Raw genomic sequence first — 15,551 nt, 5'->3', positions numbered from 1 at the left:
GAGGATGGGTGGGGTGGAAAGGAATCTATAACTAACCCATGTCCCTTACAGATACATTGGTACCGAAGGTGAGTAAGTTGTTCATCTGAAAGAGACCGTTAGTTATAGATTTCTTACCTCAGAATAGATACCGCAGCAATACCAACCCCGGAGGAGGGTCTGCGACTCAAGTTCACACCAGAAAGTCCTAGAGGACAGAACGGGCAAAATAGACGTCCCACCGGAGTTCACTGTCCAGGCAGTAATGTTTGGTGAATGTGTGCATAGATGCCCATGTTGCCGCCTGGCAGATGTCAAGGAGTGGGACTCCACATGCCAATGCAGTAGTTGCTGCCGTAGCCCTAGTGGAATGAGCATGCAGTCCCACTGGAGGCTCCTTTTTCAGTAAAGCATAACATTTTAATACAAAGGACAACCCATCGGGAGATGATACGCTTTTGGACAGCCCGATGTTTCTTGGCATCCACATAGCCAACGAAAAGTTGATCATCCACCCGGAAATCTTTGGTGCGGTCAAGGTAGAAGGACAGCGCACGTTTACGGTCCAGACGGTGGAGTCTCTCCTCCTCCTTGGAAGGGTGCAGAGGCGGGAAAAAGGTGGGCAAAGTTAGCGTTTGTCCTATGTGAAAAAGTGTAACCACTTTAGGAAGGAACAAGGGTCTCGTCCTAAGCACCACTTTGTTCGGATGCACAGAGAAGAAAAGGGGCTTAGAAGAAAGAGCCTGAAGATCACTTACCCTGCGAGCAGAGATGATGGCAACAAGAAAAAAAGTTTTCAGGGTAAGGAGCCTGAGAGGACAGTTGTGAAGAGGCTCCAAGGGAGCAGACATAAGATAAGTTAAAACGAGATTCAAATCCCACTGGAGCATTATGAAAGGAGATGGAGAAAAGAGATGAATAATGCCCTTAAAGAATCTTTACAATAGGGGACTTTTATAAAGAGGGCTGATCTGGTAGCCGAAGGAAAGTAGAAATAGCGCAAGGTAGCCTTTTAGAGTGTCTAAAGTGCAGAGCGCCTTGCTGGGTCAAAGAAAGGATGAACAAAAGAACCTCAGAAAGAGGAGCAGAGAGGGGATCAACAGCCTTTGCTGTGCACCATGCCACAAACGTATTCCATCAACAGGCGCATACCGCTTTCGTGTAGGGACACCTGGCTGCCAAGAGGACGCTACAGACTTCAGGGGGGAAGGTCAAATGCTGTCAACTGCTGCCACACAATCTCCACGAAAGGAGGTGGAGGCTGGACAGGTTCGGGTGGAGGTCCGTCTCCTGCTTCTGCGTCAAGATCCTCCCAAAGGGGCAGTCTGATCGGAGGATCGATGGCCATGCTCAGGAGCTCGGGGTATCAGACTCTTCATGCCCAGTCCGAAGACACAAGAATGACTTGGGCCCAGTCACACTTGATCTTCTTCAGCACTCGGTGCAGAAGTGGTACAGGCGGAAAGGGGTACAGGAGGCATAGCCAAGCGAGTGCTGCCTTTGAAACTCCAACGAGCAAAACTGCTTACATTGGGCGTTCTGTTCGGTGGCGAACAGATCTAACTAAGGCTCTCCTCTCCCCACCGCTGAAAGAGACCCTGCACCACCTCAGAGTGAAGATGCCATTCGTGATCTACCAGGCACCGACGTCTAAGTTCGCCCCCCCTGGCGTTCAGGGAACCTGCCATGTGTTGAACCACCAGGGTCATACCTTGATGTTCCAGCCATGTCCAAAGGTGAAGAACCTCTTGATGTAGGATCCACAACCCCACCCCACCTTGTTGCAGTACCACATGGCAGTGAACACCTGTACTACCTTTCCCTTGAGGGAGGGAAGGAATGCCTTCAGAGCCAGGTGAATCGCGCAAAACTCCAACAGGTTGCCACCTTGGAAACTCCAACATGCAAAACTGCTGACATTGCGCGTTTTGTCAGTTGGCGAACAGAATGCAACCAAGGCTCTCCCCACCTGTACTACCTTTCCCTTGATGGAGGGAAGGAATGCTTTCAGTGCCACGCGAATCACTCAAAACTCCAACAGGTTGATGTGGAGCCCAAACTCCGCTGGAGACCAGACTCCTCTGATATCCGCCTCTCCCAGAGAGCCATCCCATCCGAGGAGTGATGCATCGGTCACCACCAAGAGTTCTGGTTGAGGAAGGGAGAGGGATCTGCCTCTGACCCAATCCTGGTCCGTTAACCACCACTGCTGTTGTTGTGTAGTCCCCTCCGAAATCTGGACATAGTCGTAAAGATTCCCCTGATGCTGCGCCCACTGGCACTTCAGGTCCCACTGCAGAGCCCGGATATGCCACCTGGCATGATCCACCAGCAGGACGCAGGATGCCATGAGGCCCAGCAGCCTCAGGGTCATTCTCACCGAAATCCGTGACAGAAGCCCCGACTCGCTGCTCGGGAGGATAGGCCCGAAACTGCACTGTGTCCAGAACAGCTCAGATGAAAGGGAGATTCTGAAAGGGAGTCAGGTGTGACTTTGGCACGTTTGTAGTGAACCCCAGCGAGGGCAGGAGGTCCACTTTAGTCTGGAGATGGGAGACGACCGCCTGGGGCGAACCCGCCTTCAAGAGCTAGTCATCGAGATAGGGGGAAGACTGGAACCCCTGATCTGCGCAGATGAGCTACGACCACTACCACCATCACTTTCGTGAACACCAGTGGGGCACTGGTAAGGCCAAAGGGGAGCACGGTTAACTGAAAATGCTCATGGCCTACCATGAACAGCAGGTAGCGTCCATGGGCTGGCAGGACGGGAATATGTAAATAGGCATCCTGCAAGTCCAACGCCACCATCCAGTCACCAAGGTTGCGGTCGAGGCAGACCAGAGCCAACATGAGTATTTAGAACTTCCTCTTCTGGAGGAAGAGGTTGAAGGCCCGAGGTCTAGAATAGGACGCAGGCCTTTGTCCTTCTTGGGCACCAGAAAGTAGCGGGAATAACAAGCACAACCTACTTCTGGCGCAGGAACCCTTTCGATAGCTCCCTTGGCCAAGAGAGCTCAGACTTCCTGGCGGAGAAGTGCCAAATGATCCTCCGACATGTTTTCGAAAGACGGTGGCATGGAGGGAGGGGCAGTTTTGAAGGGGAGGGAGAAGCCCCTTCGACTATTTGCAAAACCCACCCACCTGTCCGACGTGATGGATTGCCAGTGAGGGTGGTGATGGGGAATTCTGCCACCCACTGGTTGTTGATGGCCCTGCAGGGTCGGACTTGAAGGGTTTGGAGGCTGCTTCAGGGGGGAATAGGGTGGACTGGCCTGCCCACTGGCTCCCAGACCCGCAAGGTCGCTGGCTCCCATGTCCGTGGCCACGCAAAGGCTGGGCACCTTGCATGGACCAGTGGCTGAACTGGGCCGGATGCGTTTGGGAGCCCCTTCCATAGCCACATAAGGGGCGGTAAGCAGACTAGGGTGGACAGGAAGAAAGGTCCAAGGATCCGGCCGTAGCCCGAGAATCCTTGAAGTGCCAGAGCGCAGAGTCTGCTTTATCTCCAAAAAGGGGACGGCCATCGAAGGGCATGTCCAGCAAAGTTGACTGGACAACCACCGAAGAGCCAAATGTTCTCAACCAGGCGTAGCGCTTAAGGGCTACCGACGTGGCAATCCTTCTGCCCTGTGAGTCGGTAGTATCCAGTCCACATCTTTTTGTGAATTTGGCTGAGTCTCTCCCATCCGCCTTTGCCTGGAAGAGAATGGCCCGGGCCTCCTCCAGCCACTGAAGCAGCACTTGTGCGACCTCAAAAGGAACGCGGTATTCACGGACCCCAGTGCCAAGCTGGAGAAAGATAACATACGCTAACCAAGATGATCTAGCTTCTTGGATTCCCTGTCTGGGGGAGCAGAAGGGAATGCACCCTTGGAAGAAGAGGCTCGGACCACCAAGCTCTCGAGGGAAGAATTTTGGGTGAGGAAAACTGGGTCGCCTGGAGCAGGGCGGTGGCGGCGAGTAATCGTCCTTTCCACAGGAGCCCCGGTGTTGGGCTTCAACCAGGTGCCCAGAAGTACGTCAGTGAGGGCTTCATTGTAGGGAAGAAGGGGTTCTAAAGAGGTTGCCGCAGGCTGAATCACCTCTGTCAGGAGATTAGTCCTGACTGCCACTGAAGGGAGTTCCAGGCCCAAGGCCTCGGCTGCCCTTCGCTCCACCACAACGTAGGACACTCCCTCCTCCATATCCATGATAGGGGGAGAAAGCATGCCAAGGTCTGGAAAAGTGTCCAGGCCACTGGTATCACCCAGGTCCTCTCTACAGTCCGGCTCTTCAAGCTGGTCTGCCAAAGGGTCCAGCGACCCCTCCTAATCCTCATCACCACCTTCAGGGCAATAGGGAACACCAGGGGAACAAAAGTACAAACGCCGACCAACGTCAGTCCGGCTCCAAGTCCATCTCGGGGGCATGGCTGGCACCAGGGGCATCATCTCCGGGGAAGGTTGAGTAAGGTTGACCGGAGTCGATCTGGATCCAGGCCTGGATCCACGGGGGCCCGCCGGTATCGAAGGCCCAGGACCCCCGACCTGCTCCGCAGGGCCCGAAGGTGCGTCGGCATAGTTGGGCTGCCCAAAGATACTCTGGAGGGATTCGTACAATGCACAAAGCTGGGCAGGGGAAACCCCAGCTCCCAGAATCAGAGGGAGGCGCAGAGTCGTCTCTGAAGAAGGCACCTTAGACGGAGCCCTAGAGCGACAATGCTCTGGATCCTGCATCGCGTCAACCGACCGACATGGAGAAGGCGAAGAGCCCTGGTGCTTCTTTGCCACCTTCTTGTGCTTCGACTTACCCTAGGACATCGAAGACTTGGATGAGATGTGATGGCTCCATGAGCGGTCTCGAGACCTTCTCAGAGGGACACCCGAGGTGCGGGTCCGTCACCGACATCAGCTTGTGACAGGTCTCGCAGGGTTTAAAGCCGGTTCGATGATGGGACATCCCTCACACACCAGAAGTCGAGGACTCGAAAAGAGGTCGACGAAAAGAGGTCGACAAAAAGTTGAAAAAAGCTTAGTCAAAAAGTGACTAAAGGGGTAGTTCTTTTCGGATCTGCGCTTGGCTGGCGATTATGGAAATAAAATTTACAACATCAGATTTGCATCCATGTGGAAACTGATTCAAGTGTGAATGTCATGCAAAAGGAACATTTTCACTCTTTTCTTTCTCACATTTCCCCTGAATGTGGGGATGTTCGATGCAGTTTTCACCCTGATACTGCTCCTACTCTGGATAGAGAGAGAGAGAAGGGGAGAGGGAAGAAGAGAAAGGGGGGGGGAGGTAGATCGCGCATCTGTGTTTCAGGGTGGAAAGTACATGCAAGTGACAGGGGAATACTCACAAGATGATTGGTCTTTAGGCTTCTACCTACGTTTCCAGGTAAGTTCAGTCAGAAATACCAACACACCAAAGCTAATACAAGATTTTAATAGAATTCAGCATACTGATAGAGGTTCACATTTACACTTTACACATATAATGTTTCACCATTCCCAATTCTGGGAATTAGTATGCACCAAATACTTGTGGGCCTTGCTTTACCCGTGTCACCCTGGGCTAGGAAATGCGCCGTCCTCTAGTGTCGTCACTAGGCCTCAGCCGGGTGAGATGGAAATACCTAATTAGAATCAGAAAGGAATAAACCCTCATCTTTCTTCCTAATTAAATTGTGCACTCGTCTACACCACAAAATTGGCAAAATGGGTGTACCTGATTTAATATACGAGGGCAAATGTCTGCAAACCCAAATTAAACGTACACAAATTCACAGATTTTACGTGAAGAAATAACGCGCACATGTGAAGAAATATTACCATTTTCATGCGATGTTACATATGTTTTTAACATATGCCAAAGAAAACTGGCAACCATAGGTTTATATAGAAAGCAACACTTTATTGTCATAAAACCCAATTTAGCCATCCTTTTAAACCGCTGACCCAGTGTGAGCACAGTAAATTATACTATTGTCAATATATTTCCTTTAATAAAAAAAAAAAAAAAGAGGTTGCCTAGTATAGTTAGAAAGTTCTTACTGTACTTCCTGTCAAGTTATAACAAAAATTGCATCTCCCTGGTACAGGTGAAGGGCGAGGTCAGAGGAAGTGAAGGGCAGCATGGAAGATACTCAGGTGAAGAGTACAGGCCTGGCCCTTCACAACATAAACACCATATGAACACAGGGCACTTTAAATATGCAAATCGGATGCTAGCTCCTGTGGTTATCCTGCATTGCGAAAACGGTCCAGGCATCTCAGGAAGTCACTGATTTTTTTCAGGTCGAACCTAGGTAGCACGCATGTGTTCCCTGCAAGACATGTGGTATGTACAATATGGGCTTAAATCACACCCATTGATTGCCATTCGTTCTTTGTTGTGCCAGTCAGAAATGCCCGGCTGTCAGTTCCGCTGCTCTCTCTCTCATGCTCCCAGAGTCACTCAGCCTGGGCTTTACTCTGTGTACTCTCTTCTACTTGATTTACGTGTGATAGAATGCTTGTATTGCTTTTCACCATTTTTGGAGCGTGTTAACGCCACATGAATTACTTCCATATCGACTTGCTATATGTGTACTCTGTGCTGTATGTTTCGGCAGTCCTGTGCGTGTGCTTTCTGCGTGCCATGTTTTCTGTGCTCGACACTACCGCATGTTTCCCTGTATTTCGTGACCTGCCCTATTCTGTGGTCTTGGTGCTGTACCGACATGCGTTTACTCTGTTTTATGTGCACCCTTTTCTACCCACACTTTGTGTACACAAAACTCCAAGTGTTTCAACAACTGGACCCTATGTGAAATTGCTGTGCATATGTTTTACAACATAATGCCATGTGCACTGCTGTGCGGTGTATAGTCTTTTTTCCACACTTACTATGTGCTGTACACACATGCACTCTGCTTAACATACACCCTGTTTACTGTGTTTTACATGTATTTTGTGCTCAATATACTATTGTCTGCCTGTATTTGAGGTGTTTTTGCTTTACATTTACTTTATACTGTGTGTCGTCTGTGCACTTTGTCCTTTGTTTATTTGCTGCGTGCATTCTACTACGAGTGCTCGATGCTCTTCGTATACTATATGCACGTTAAGAACTCAGCTTTGAAGTCATTGTGTACTTTATTCTGGGTTCTGAGTGCACTCGTGGATTCTGCTATTTTGTATTCTCTGCACTTGCTGTGCTTTGGACCCATAGTTATCCTAGCTATGTGCTCTTTGCTCTACCACTATTATGTGCTCCAGGTGTGCATCGTAATGCATACTCTAAACACAAATTTTGATGTCTTTAATGGATAATGTGCTACATGGCTAAACACTTATTTTTCCAGCGTCTGGACTACAAGAATTTGTTTAGCTCGAATTTTAGTTATAAACATCTTTTCACGATGGCCTCACATTGCACTCTGCCGAAGAAAAGACGAAGTTTGCAGGTCAGGCTCATCTTGATGACACCGTAAACAAAACGCAGTTACAAATGCATCTTGAATGAGATAGAGCTTGTCCTGTCTTCTGCGAGGTACATCTTCCCATGGTATCTCTCCTATTTCTAAGCATCTGTAATGTCAAAGTGCCTCTTGGAGAGGAAAGAAAGTGATCAGACACGGTGCCCCAGGCTCTTCCTCAAAAATGTTGTATGCTTAGAGCATGTGATGTAATGGCCAGAACTACCGGCTTAGGATCTGATGAACAGGGTTCAAGTCTCGGTCTCAAATCATAACCTGATTCTGGGCGGATCACTCTATTTGCCTGTGCCTTATGTAACCAAATAGTTTAACTGACGCTCATGTAAAGTGCTCCAATACTTTCTACTCAAGTTAGCGCTTTAAGCAACTGTAAAAAACGAAGTGTTGGTGGGAGTGTAAAGCTGCAACAAAGGGAAAGGAAACAACATGAAAGTTGTAAAACATGCACTCACGGAAGAGTGCTTAGCGCTGATAAACACGAGATAAAACTTGTAAAACACACGCACTCTTAACAAGAACAGTGAAGAAAGAAAAAATATAGTCCCACAAACGAACAGATAAACATCCAAAGCGTAAAGATATAGTAATTCACCCCCGCTCCTTGGGACAAAAAGGAGGGACAAAGAGGGAGGATTGACCACTAGCAAGCAATGTTTTTTAAGGGACACTGAAACAAACAAATGAAAAGCAGTTTAGCCCACAAAGAAGTATATGCTAAAGTATATACAAGAGTTCTCAAAAGCCCGGCCTAAACAGACGTTTGTGACTGGAATGCAGGAGGTTGTGCAAGTTGCTGCTATGAATGTCACCAGCACATGTCAGAAGGAAGACTATGTGAGCTGTTCTCAGGTGTATTTTCAAATCAAAACATAGCAGAAATGTGTTTACCAATTTGGTGTTATAGGAGGGGATCGTGATGGGAGGCTTTTCGTTTCCAGGTGCTCGACCGACAAAGATCTCCTTAAGGTAGGATTCCATACCATCCCGCCCATCACCTTCCTGCAGAACTGGCTGCTGGCCGACCTGAAATGAAAATAGAGAAAGCATGAAAATAACAAAATCACAGGTAAAGAAACACAATTCATAACATTAACTAGTGTACTACAAAACAGGAATATGGTGTGCCATAGCCCAATGTTCAACTTCTCTTTAGGATTGTAACATTTTATTTATTTTCCAAAAAGGGAAAGGATAGGGAACAACAGCTATCTCCTACATCCATCGGACGGCGAAGAATAAACATTTAGGTATTGATTTAATTTACATCACCCTGCGCCTACATCCATTGGCCGGCGAGGTAGCTATGAGGCCAGGAGGGAGAGAGGGTGGAGGTTGATAGGGAAACATAATCCAAATCAACAGCAAACAGTGGATAAAGAAAACGATACGTGCTCTTGTGGCAAGTGTTGTAGTCGTCACTCCTTCTTTTCTCCTGGGTCCACCGAGGGGGTAGAGGGTGTAATCTGCAATATGCACAAATATATCCGGCATGTGAGTTGTTGAAATTCTCCCAAAAGGTGTTTAATGTATGTCCCCCATCTTTTTTCGAACTTCGGTTAAATGTGGCTAATGGTGGCTGTCAATTTCTCCATCCCCAGTAAATCCCAGCGCTTATGGAGCCAGTCCATGTGGGTTGGGACTACATCGGTACCCCATTTTGATAGCAGGACTTGCTTTGCTGCGCACAGTGCTAATGTAATGGCCTTACCCCTTCCGGAGTGTAGTGGGTAAGTTTGGACATTGGATAAACCCAACAATACATAGCTAGAAAAGCGGGTTATTTCTGTATTGAACATCTTGTCAATGTCGACCAGGACCTCCTTCAAATACCTATGAAGTTTGGGGCAGTGCCAGAGTAGGTGGGTGAGTGTGCCCGAGTGAGCGCAGTGTCCAACAAGTGTCGACCCTTCCCCTCGTCCTTTGAGCCAGTCGGGCCGGGGTATAATACCAGTAGTGTGCTAACTTTAGCAGTGTTTCTTTGCCCGCAGCGCTAGTGGCTGAGGTGATTGCACGGTGCAATATATCTAACCATTCCTTATCAGTAAAACTGCGTTTGCACTCCCGCTCCCATTTCTTCCTAGCTGGAGTCTCTAGAGGTGAAGTATGAGTATTTAAAAAAGAATATATGTCAGCCAAAATGCGGGAATCATCTTTCCTGGATAAAAGCCAGCATTCAAATTCAGTGCGAAGGTTGATGCGAGTGATGGAACTGGACCGGGAGGTCTTCCCGGAGGCCTGCACGCTGTCGGTCGACATAGAAAAGGCCTTCGATAGTGTGGAATGGCCTTATTTATACCGAGTGTTGCGGGAGTTCGGCTTGGGGGAGGACTTTGTGTGCTGGACCACGTTGCTTTATAGCGAGGCTACGGCCCGAGTGAAGACGGGGGTCACCATATCGGCCTCCTACCATGTCCGGAGGGGGACAAGGCAGGGGTGTTCCCTCTCCCCCCTGCTGTTTGCGCTGGCCATTGAACCATTGGCAGCTCATGCCCGACGAGGGGGTGCGTATGTAGGAGTTTCCTTGCGGGAGGATACGCATTATATCTCCCTCTATGCGGACGATCTGCTGATGTTCTTGGCGGATGCGGCGGGAGCACTGGAGGGAGCGGTTGCCCTCTTGGAGGAGTTTGGTCGGCTGTCTGGGCTTAAGGTCAACTGGCGTAAAACGTGTTTGTTCCCGTTGTCGCGAGGGGGACGGCCCCCGCAGGCGTTGGGTCATATCCGCTGGGAAGGCAGCTGTCTCCGTTATCTGGGGGTTAACATTTACCATACCCAGACTGATTTGCTGGAGGGGAATGTGGGTAGAGCGCTTCGAGGCCTAAGGGGTAGCATGGGGTTTTGGAAAACGCTCCTGCTCTCGTGTGCTGGGAGGGTGGCGCTGCTGAAAATGGTGGCGCTGCCGCGGCTCCTTTACTATTTTCGCACCCTTCCAATATGGATCCCGGCGTCGTTCTTTGCGACGCTGCGGGTATTAACCACGAGCTTCATTTGGGGTTCGGGAAGGCGTCGAGTGGCGCTGACCACCTTGCGGCGGCCACGGGCAGAGGGGGGCTTGGCGGCTCCGGATTTCGAGTGGTACTATCTGGCGGCCCAGCTCCAGTGGCTCACGCAGGCGGTGGCCAGGGAGTACAGGGGCCCGGAAGGCCCTCAGGGCAGACTAATCCCGCGCCATATGCTGGCCTTTATAGTCCTCCACCAGAGGTTGGACCTCGCCCAGCTCACCTTGGAGGAACGTACCCTCCGGTTATGCTGGAACAGATGCCAGAGAAGGGCCGCCATAGTTCACCCCTATGCCCCGGAGATCCCCCTGGGGATGTGTACGGCGTTCCCGCATGGAGGAGATTGGTCGGGATTAGCGGTCTGGGAGGAACTGGGGGTACAGATGGTGGGGGACTTATTTAGAGAGGGAGTACTGCTGCCTTTCCAAGACTTGCAGGACTCTTATGGGCTTCCGCGGGGAGACTTCCTGCTTCATGCGGCCTTGGTGGCGAGCCTCCAGAGACATTGGAACGTGGGGCTGTCGGAACCCCCGACTGCCGCGGGTTGCCAATATGTAGTGATGGCGGCGGGGACGGCTAAGGCCATCACATGCCTTTATCGCCGGCTGTCGACGGAGAGCCTTCTCCCCCTGGGCGCCCTGAGGGAAAAGTGGGAGGCGGACCTGGGGAAAGAGATCCCTGAGTCTACGTGGTCCACGCTGGTGCGGAGGGCCTGGAAGGGGACGAGGAATGCCAGGTTCCAGTTAGTCCAGTTTTTTACGTTACACAGAGCATACCTGACACCGGCCAAGATACTGCAATATTTCGGGGGAGCGCACTCTCAGGGCCCACGGTGCGGGGTGGACGGTGCGGACTTTCGACACATGTTTTGGTCCTGTATGCAGTTGGGTGACTACTGGGTAGCGGTGGTGGATTTCTTGAACCAGGTCACGGATCGCTCCATTGCTCCGGAGATGGGGACCTGCTTGCTGCTTTGGTTCCCCCACACTCGCCGCACGAAGGTCACTAGCAAATTTTATGATCTAGGGCTGATAATGGCCAAGAGGGAATTGACTCTGCACTGGAAATCCCGGGGGGGTCCTAACTTCCTGCGCTGGAGATCAGCATTGGCGCGTTGGGCAGGGGCTGAGGGCACGCTCCGGGTGCAACTGGCCCTCCGGCGAGATGACGAAAAAGCGCTAGCGACGGCCCGGGCATGGGAAGCGTTGGTGGTAGAACTTCAGGGGTTGATGTCCGAGACGGGGGCGGAGGGGAGTGGATCTGACGGGGAAGTGGTAGTGGGGAGCGGGGAGTAGAAGAGGCGAGACGGCGGGCCCTGACCGCCTACACTTTGGGCTGGGCTAGCTGGAAGGTCCTGTTGGTTTAGGGAGAGGCTGGGCCCCTGTATTGTATTGACCAGGGGGAGGGGACACATCGAGAGTGGGACCGGGGTAGAAGATGGGGGCACACTGACAGAGGGAGGGGGAGGGGGGGTAAGGGACCGGGTGGGAAGGTTGAGCCGTCCTTGGGAGAGTCGGGGATGCTGGTACATGTGGGGTATTTCCTGGACGGGCGGGGATTGAGAGTTGATTGTTGTATTGTTGTGTTGGAAAACAATAAAAAATGTTTCAACAAAAAAAAAAAAAAAAGCCAGCATTCAAATAACTAGTAGTCTACTAGCATGTGGCTTGATTGCAGAAAGAGACACCCAGTGTCAGACCGCTTGATAATGCCAGTACTCCGAGTCTGCAAGCCCAAAGTCTTGTTGGAGTGTATCAAAGTTCAACAAGCCTCGCACATCAAATAGGTCTCCAATCCTTTTGCACTACGCCTCCTGCCAGCATGCGAAAACTTTCTCTTGAGTAGCCTGAGGGAAATCTGGATTTCCTATGATTGGTGTAAGTGGGGAGATCTGCGTGGATAGCTGATGAGTGGAGAATACCTTATCCCAAACCCTAACAGTTGCTCTCACCACTGACAAGATCTATACGCCTGACGGGCGAGGTTTACGCTGTAACCATGGAATCTTTCAAATATGGATTCCTGCGACCGCGTGATCCAGGAAACATCAGTGTTTTTCGGTCATTGGGCGCTGCTATTCGACTATGAACCGTAACTGGGCAGCCTGATAATATTTTGCCAGATTTGGCATACACAGTCCCCCTTTGGCAAGTGGCAGATATGCTCGCTCTTTTGCCATCCAGGTCCGTTTACCCGCCCATATGAAGGCTTCAAGAGCAACCTGTAACTTCTTCAGAATGAGTGCGGGGTTGGCAATGGCATCACCTGCATAAGATAGAACATTTTCGGCAGCAGGGTCATTTTTACCACCGCAATGCAGCCCACCAAGTAAAGAGGACCACCATGCCACGAATGAAAAAGATCTCACTGAATGCAACAGATCCGTGTAGTTATGTGTGATCGAGCTTTCTATTGTGAGAAATATTTGAATACCCAGATATTAGATATCTTGCTGTGTCCATTGAAAGGGGAACTCTTACTCCAGGCGGATTTGTTCCTCATGAGGACTGGTGATATGGGCTTGTGTCTTGGCTGTGTTTACTTTAAAACCGGGGACCTCCCCGAACCATGCAAGTTCCTCTAAGAGAGGAGGCAGTGAATGATGCGGGTTTGTGATGGTCAATAAGAAGTCATCAGCAAACAGAGCTATTTTATGGGATTGACCCCCCATCCAGACTCCCTCTATCTGTGGATGGTGTTGGATGCTTTCCGCTAGCGGCTCCATATGGAGCGCAAATAATAGTGGTGAGAGAGGGCAGCCATCTTGAGACCGAAAAGATCGGAGACTGAGTATTGTTCACCCTGACCAGTGCTTTTGGATCCGCATAGCCAGCCTCGATCCAACACCGGAACCTGGGTCTAAAACCCACCGTCTCCAGTACTTTGTGCAAGAAAGGCCAATGAACGCAGTCAAAGGACAAAAACAGCGTCAGAACGCCTAGATCTTGTCCAATAGGTGAAAAAGCTGTTTAGTATTATCACCGTAGGTGTGACCAAGTATAGAGCCAGATTGATCAGGCTCTATCAAACGAGGCATATGTCCACCCAATCTACCCGCTAGAATCCCTGCAAAAATCTTGGCATCTACGTTCAGGAATGAAATGGGGCGATACGATGAGCAGTGCAGGGGATCTTTCCCTGGATTTGGTGGCACCATGATTATTGCCATGCGCATTGATTCCGTGAGCTCCCCAGAGTTGCTAAATGAGTTATATAGACTAACTAGAATCGGGGATAAAAGCGAAGAATAGTGCTTGTAAAAGGCTGCTATGAACACATCCCGCCCAGGTGCTTTTTCCAATTGCAGTTGACCTATTGCGTCCAGTAACTCCATTTCAGTTATGTCTTTCTTCAAGTGCTCAGCGTGGGGGGTGTTAGCAGCTTTGTTATTGGGGCCTGCGTGATGTATGGTGAGCAGATGTCTGGGGGTGTCTCTTCTGCCCTGTATAATTGTGCATAAAAGCGGCCGAACTCCGCTGCTATACCCTCATCTCTCGCAAGGTGGTGTCCACTGGTATCTATAATACCCTGTACACGCCTAGAGAGCATCTGTGCCCTCAACCGGTGTGCCAGCAGCTTTCCCGCCTTGTTTCCCCCCGCATAATACTTCTGTTGCGTTCGTAGCAAAGCATAAGCAGCCGGGTCAATATCTAGCGCTCTAAGCTGTTTCCGCGCTATATTAAGTTGCCGTCTATTTTTATGTGAACCTACACATTGATGCAAGTCTTCCAGTTCTTTCACACTAGCTTCTAGCGCAGAGTGCTTCGAAGCTCGTTCATTATTAAGTTTGGTCACTATTGCTATATATGTGTCGACTGCCTTGAGAGCCTCCCAAAGCGTCGCTATCGTGTTATCTGGTGCGTCGCTGACAGATATGTAGTCTACTATGGCCTTCTCCACTTCCTTTACAATAGCGTCATAAGGTAACAGTTTAGGATTGAGACGCCACGTTTTGTTGTTCCGATGTGTTGTCGGAAGGTGCAAGTCTAAATGGACCGGAGCATGGTCAGATATGGCTGCTACCTCAATCGTGGTTGAACTACTCTCGGGCATAATGGAGTGGAGATCAAGAAATAGTCGATTCTAGCATGAGATTGGTGGGCAGCAGAAAAGATGGAGTAAGACCGTGAGATCGGATTTAGTGCCAGCCAAATATCGGTAAGTCCAGCTGCCGCAAGCCAGCTCACCCCTTGTGGAGAAAACATCCTTGTGTGCCCTGGACATGGAGGAGACCTATCTATGGTGGTGTCCATAACAAGATTAAAATTACCCCCTATTATGAAGTTGGGGTCTGGGGAAGCAAGCACCGCTCCTAGCGCATGACGCATAAAAGGTTCCGGGCGTTCGATGGGGACATAGATGGAAGCTATAGTGAGTCTATTCAGAGGAAGAGATACCATCAGGGACAACAACCGCCCTGGAATTTCGGATTGTACCCCATCAACTCTCCCTTGGAAGTGTGTGGCCACCAGGATCACAACCACCGCCTTTTTCCCTTGGCCAGAGGACCAGTACTGACAATCAAACCATCTCAACCGCATCCTGTGGCAATCTTGTTTCAAAAGATGTGTCTCCTGTAGGCGACATATATCACACCGGGCCGCCCTAAGCTGGTTAAGAATTGCCATTCTTTTGGCCGGTGAATTGAGACCCCTTACATTAAGGCTAATTAAACGCACCATGGGTCAGAGAGGATAGAGCGGCTATGAGAGCCCCCGGCAACGCCTTCATTGCCCCAACCAGTGTATGGAGTGTGATAGTCGGATTAATTTTAGAGCACAGAAACATTGAGTGAATATGGGAGCAATACAGAAACTAAAACAAAGGCACCAACTGGTGCACAAGTTGCAATTCTGAAATGAGGGTCCATGTCCTTGGTGGTCCGCGGCAGGTGTTAAGAGGAGTAGGGGTTCACGGCCCCGGCCGCAACTGGTCAAATATGATAAGAATACACGTAGGCCCCAGGAGGAGCCACCTGCCCCCTTCTACTGAAGTCGAGGTCCATTCAGTTTGCCATTAGTCGTCGCCCCGTTCCAGAGATTGGTGGTGCTCGGAAAGCTGCCGCAACAAAGCTGAGCGTTCCTTAATGCTTTTGGTTTTCGTGGGCCTGG

General features: G+C 50.2%; 1 protein-coding gene across 9 annotated transcripts in view; it reads right to left on the bottom strand.

Moving 5' to 3' along the window:
- PTPN3 (protein tyrosine phosphatase non-receptor type 3) overlaps positions 1 to 15,551 on the bottom strand; it is a 1,752,022-nt gene that overhangs the window by 863,658 nt on the left and 872,813 nt on the right. For all 9 annotated transcript variants that reach the window (XM_085606835.1, XM_085606836.1, XM_085606837.1 and 6 more), the window contains one exon: positions 8,330 to 8,464. In XM_085606835.1, coding sequence (XP_085462961.1) covers positions 8,330 to 8,464 — 135 coding nt within the window. The remainder of the gene's footprint in view (positions 1 to 8,329; positions 8,465 to 15,551) is intronic.

This window comes from Triturus cristatus, chromosome 5_2, assembly GCF_964204655.1.
Source record: "Triturus cristatus chromosome 5_2, aTriCri1.1, whole genome shotgun sequence".
Lineage (NCBI taxonomy): Eukaryota > Metazoa > Chordata > Amphibia > Caudata > Salamandridae > Triturus > Triturus cristatus.
The sequence above is the reverse complement of the archived record's forward strand: the minus strand, read 5'-3'. Positions and strand labels throughout refer to the sequence as shown.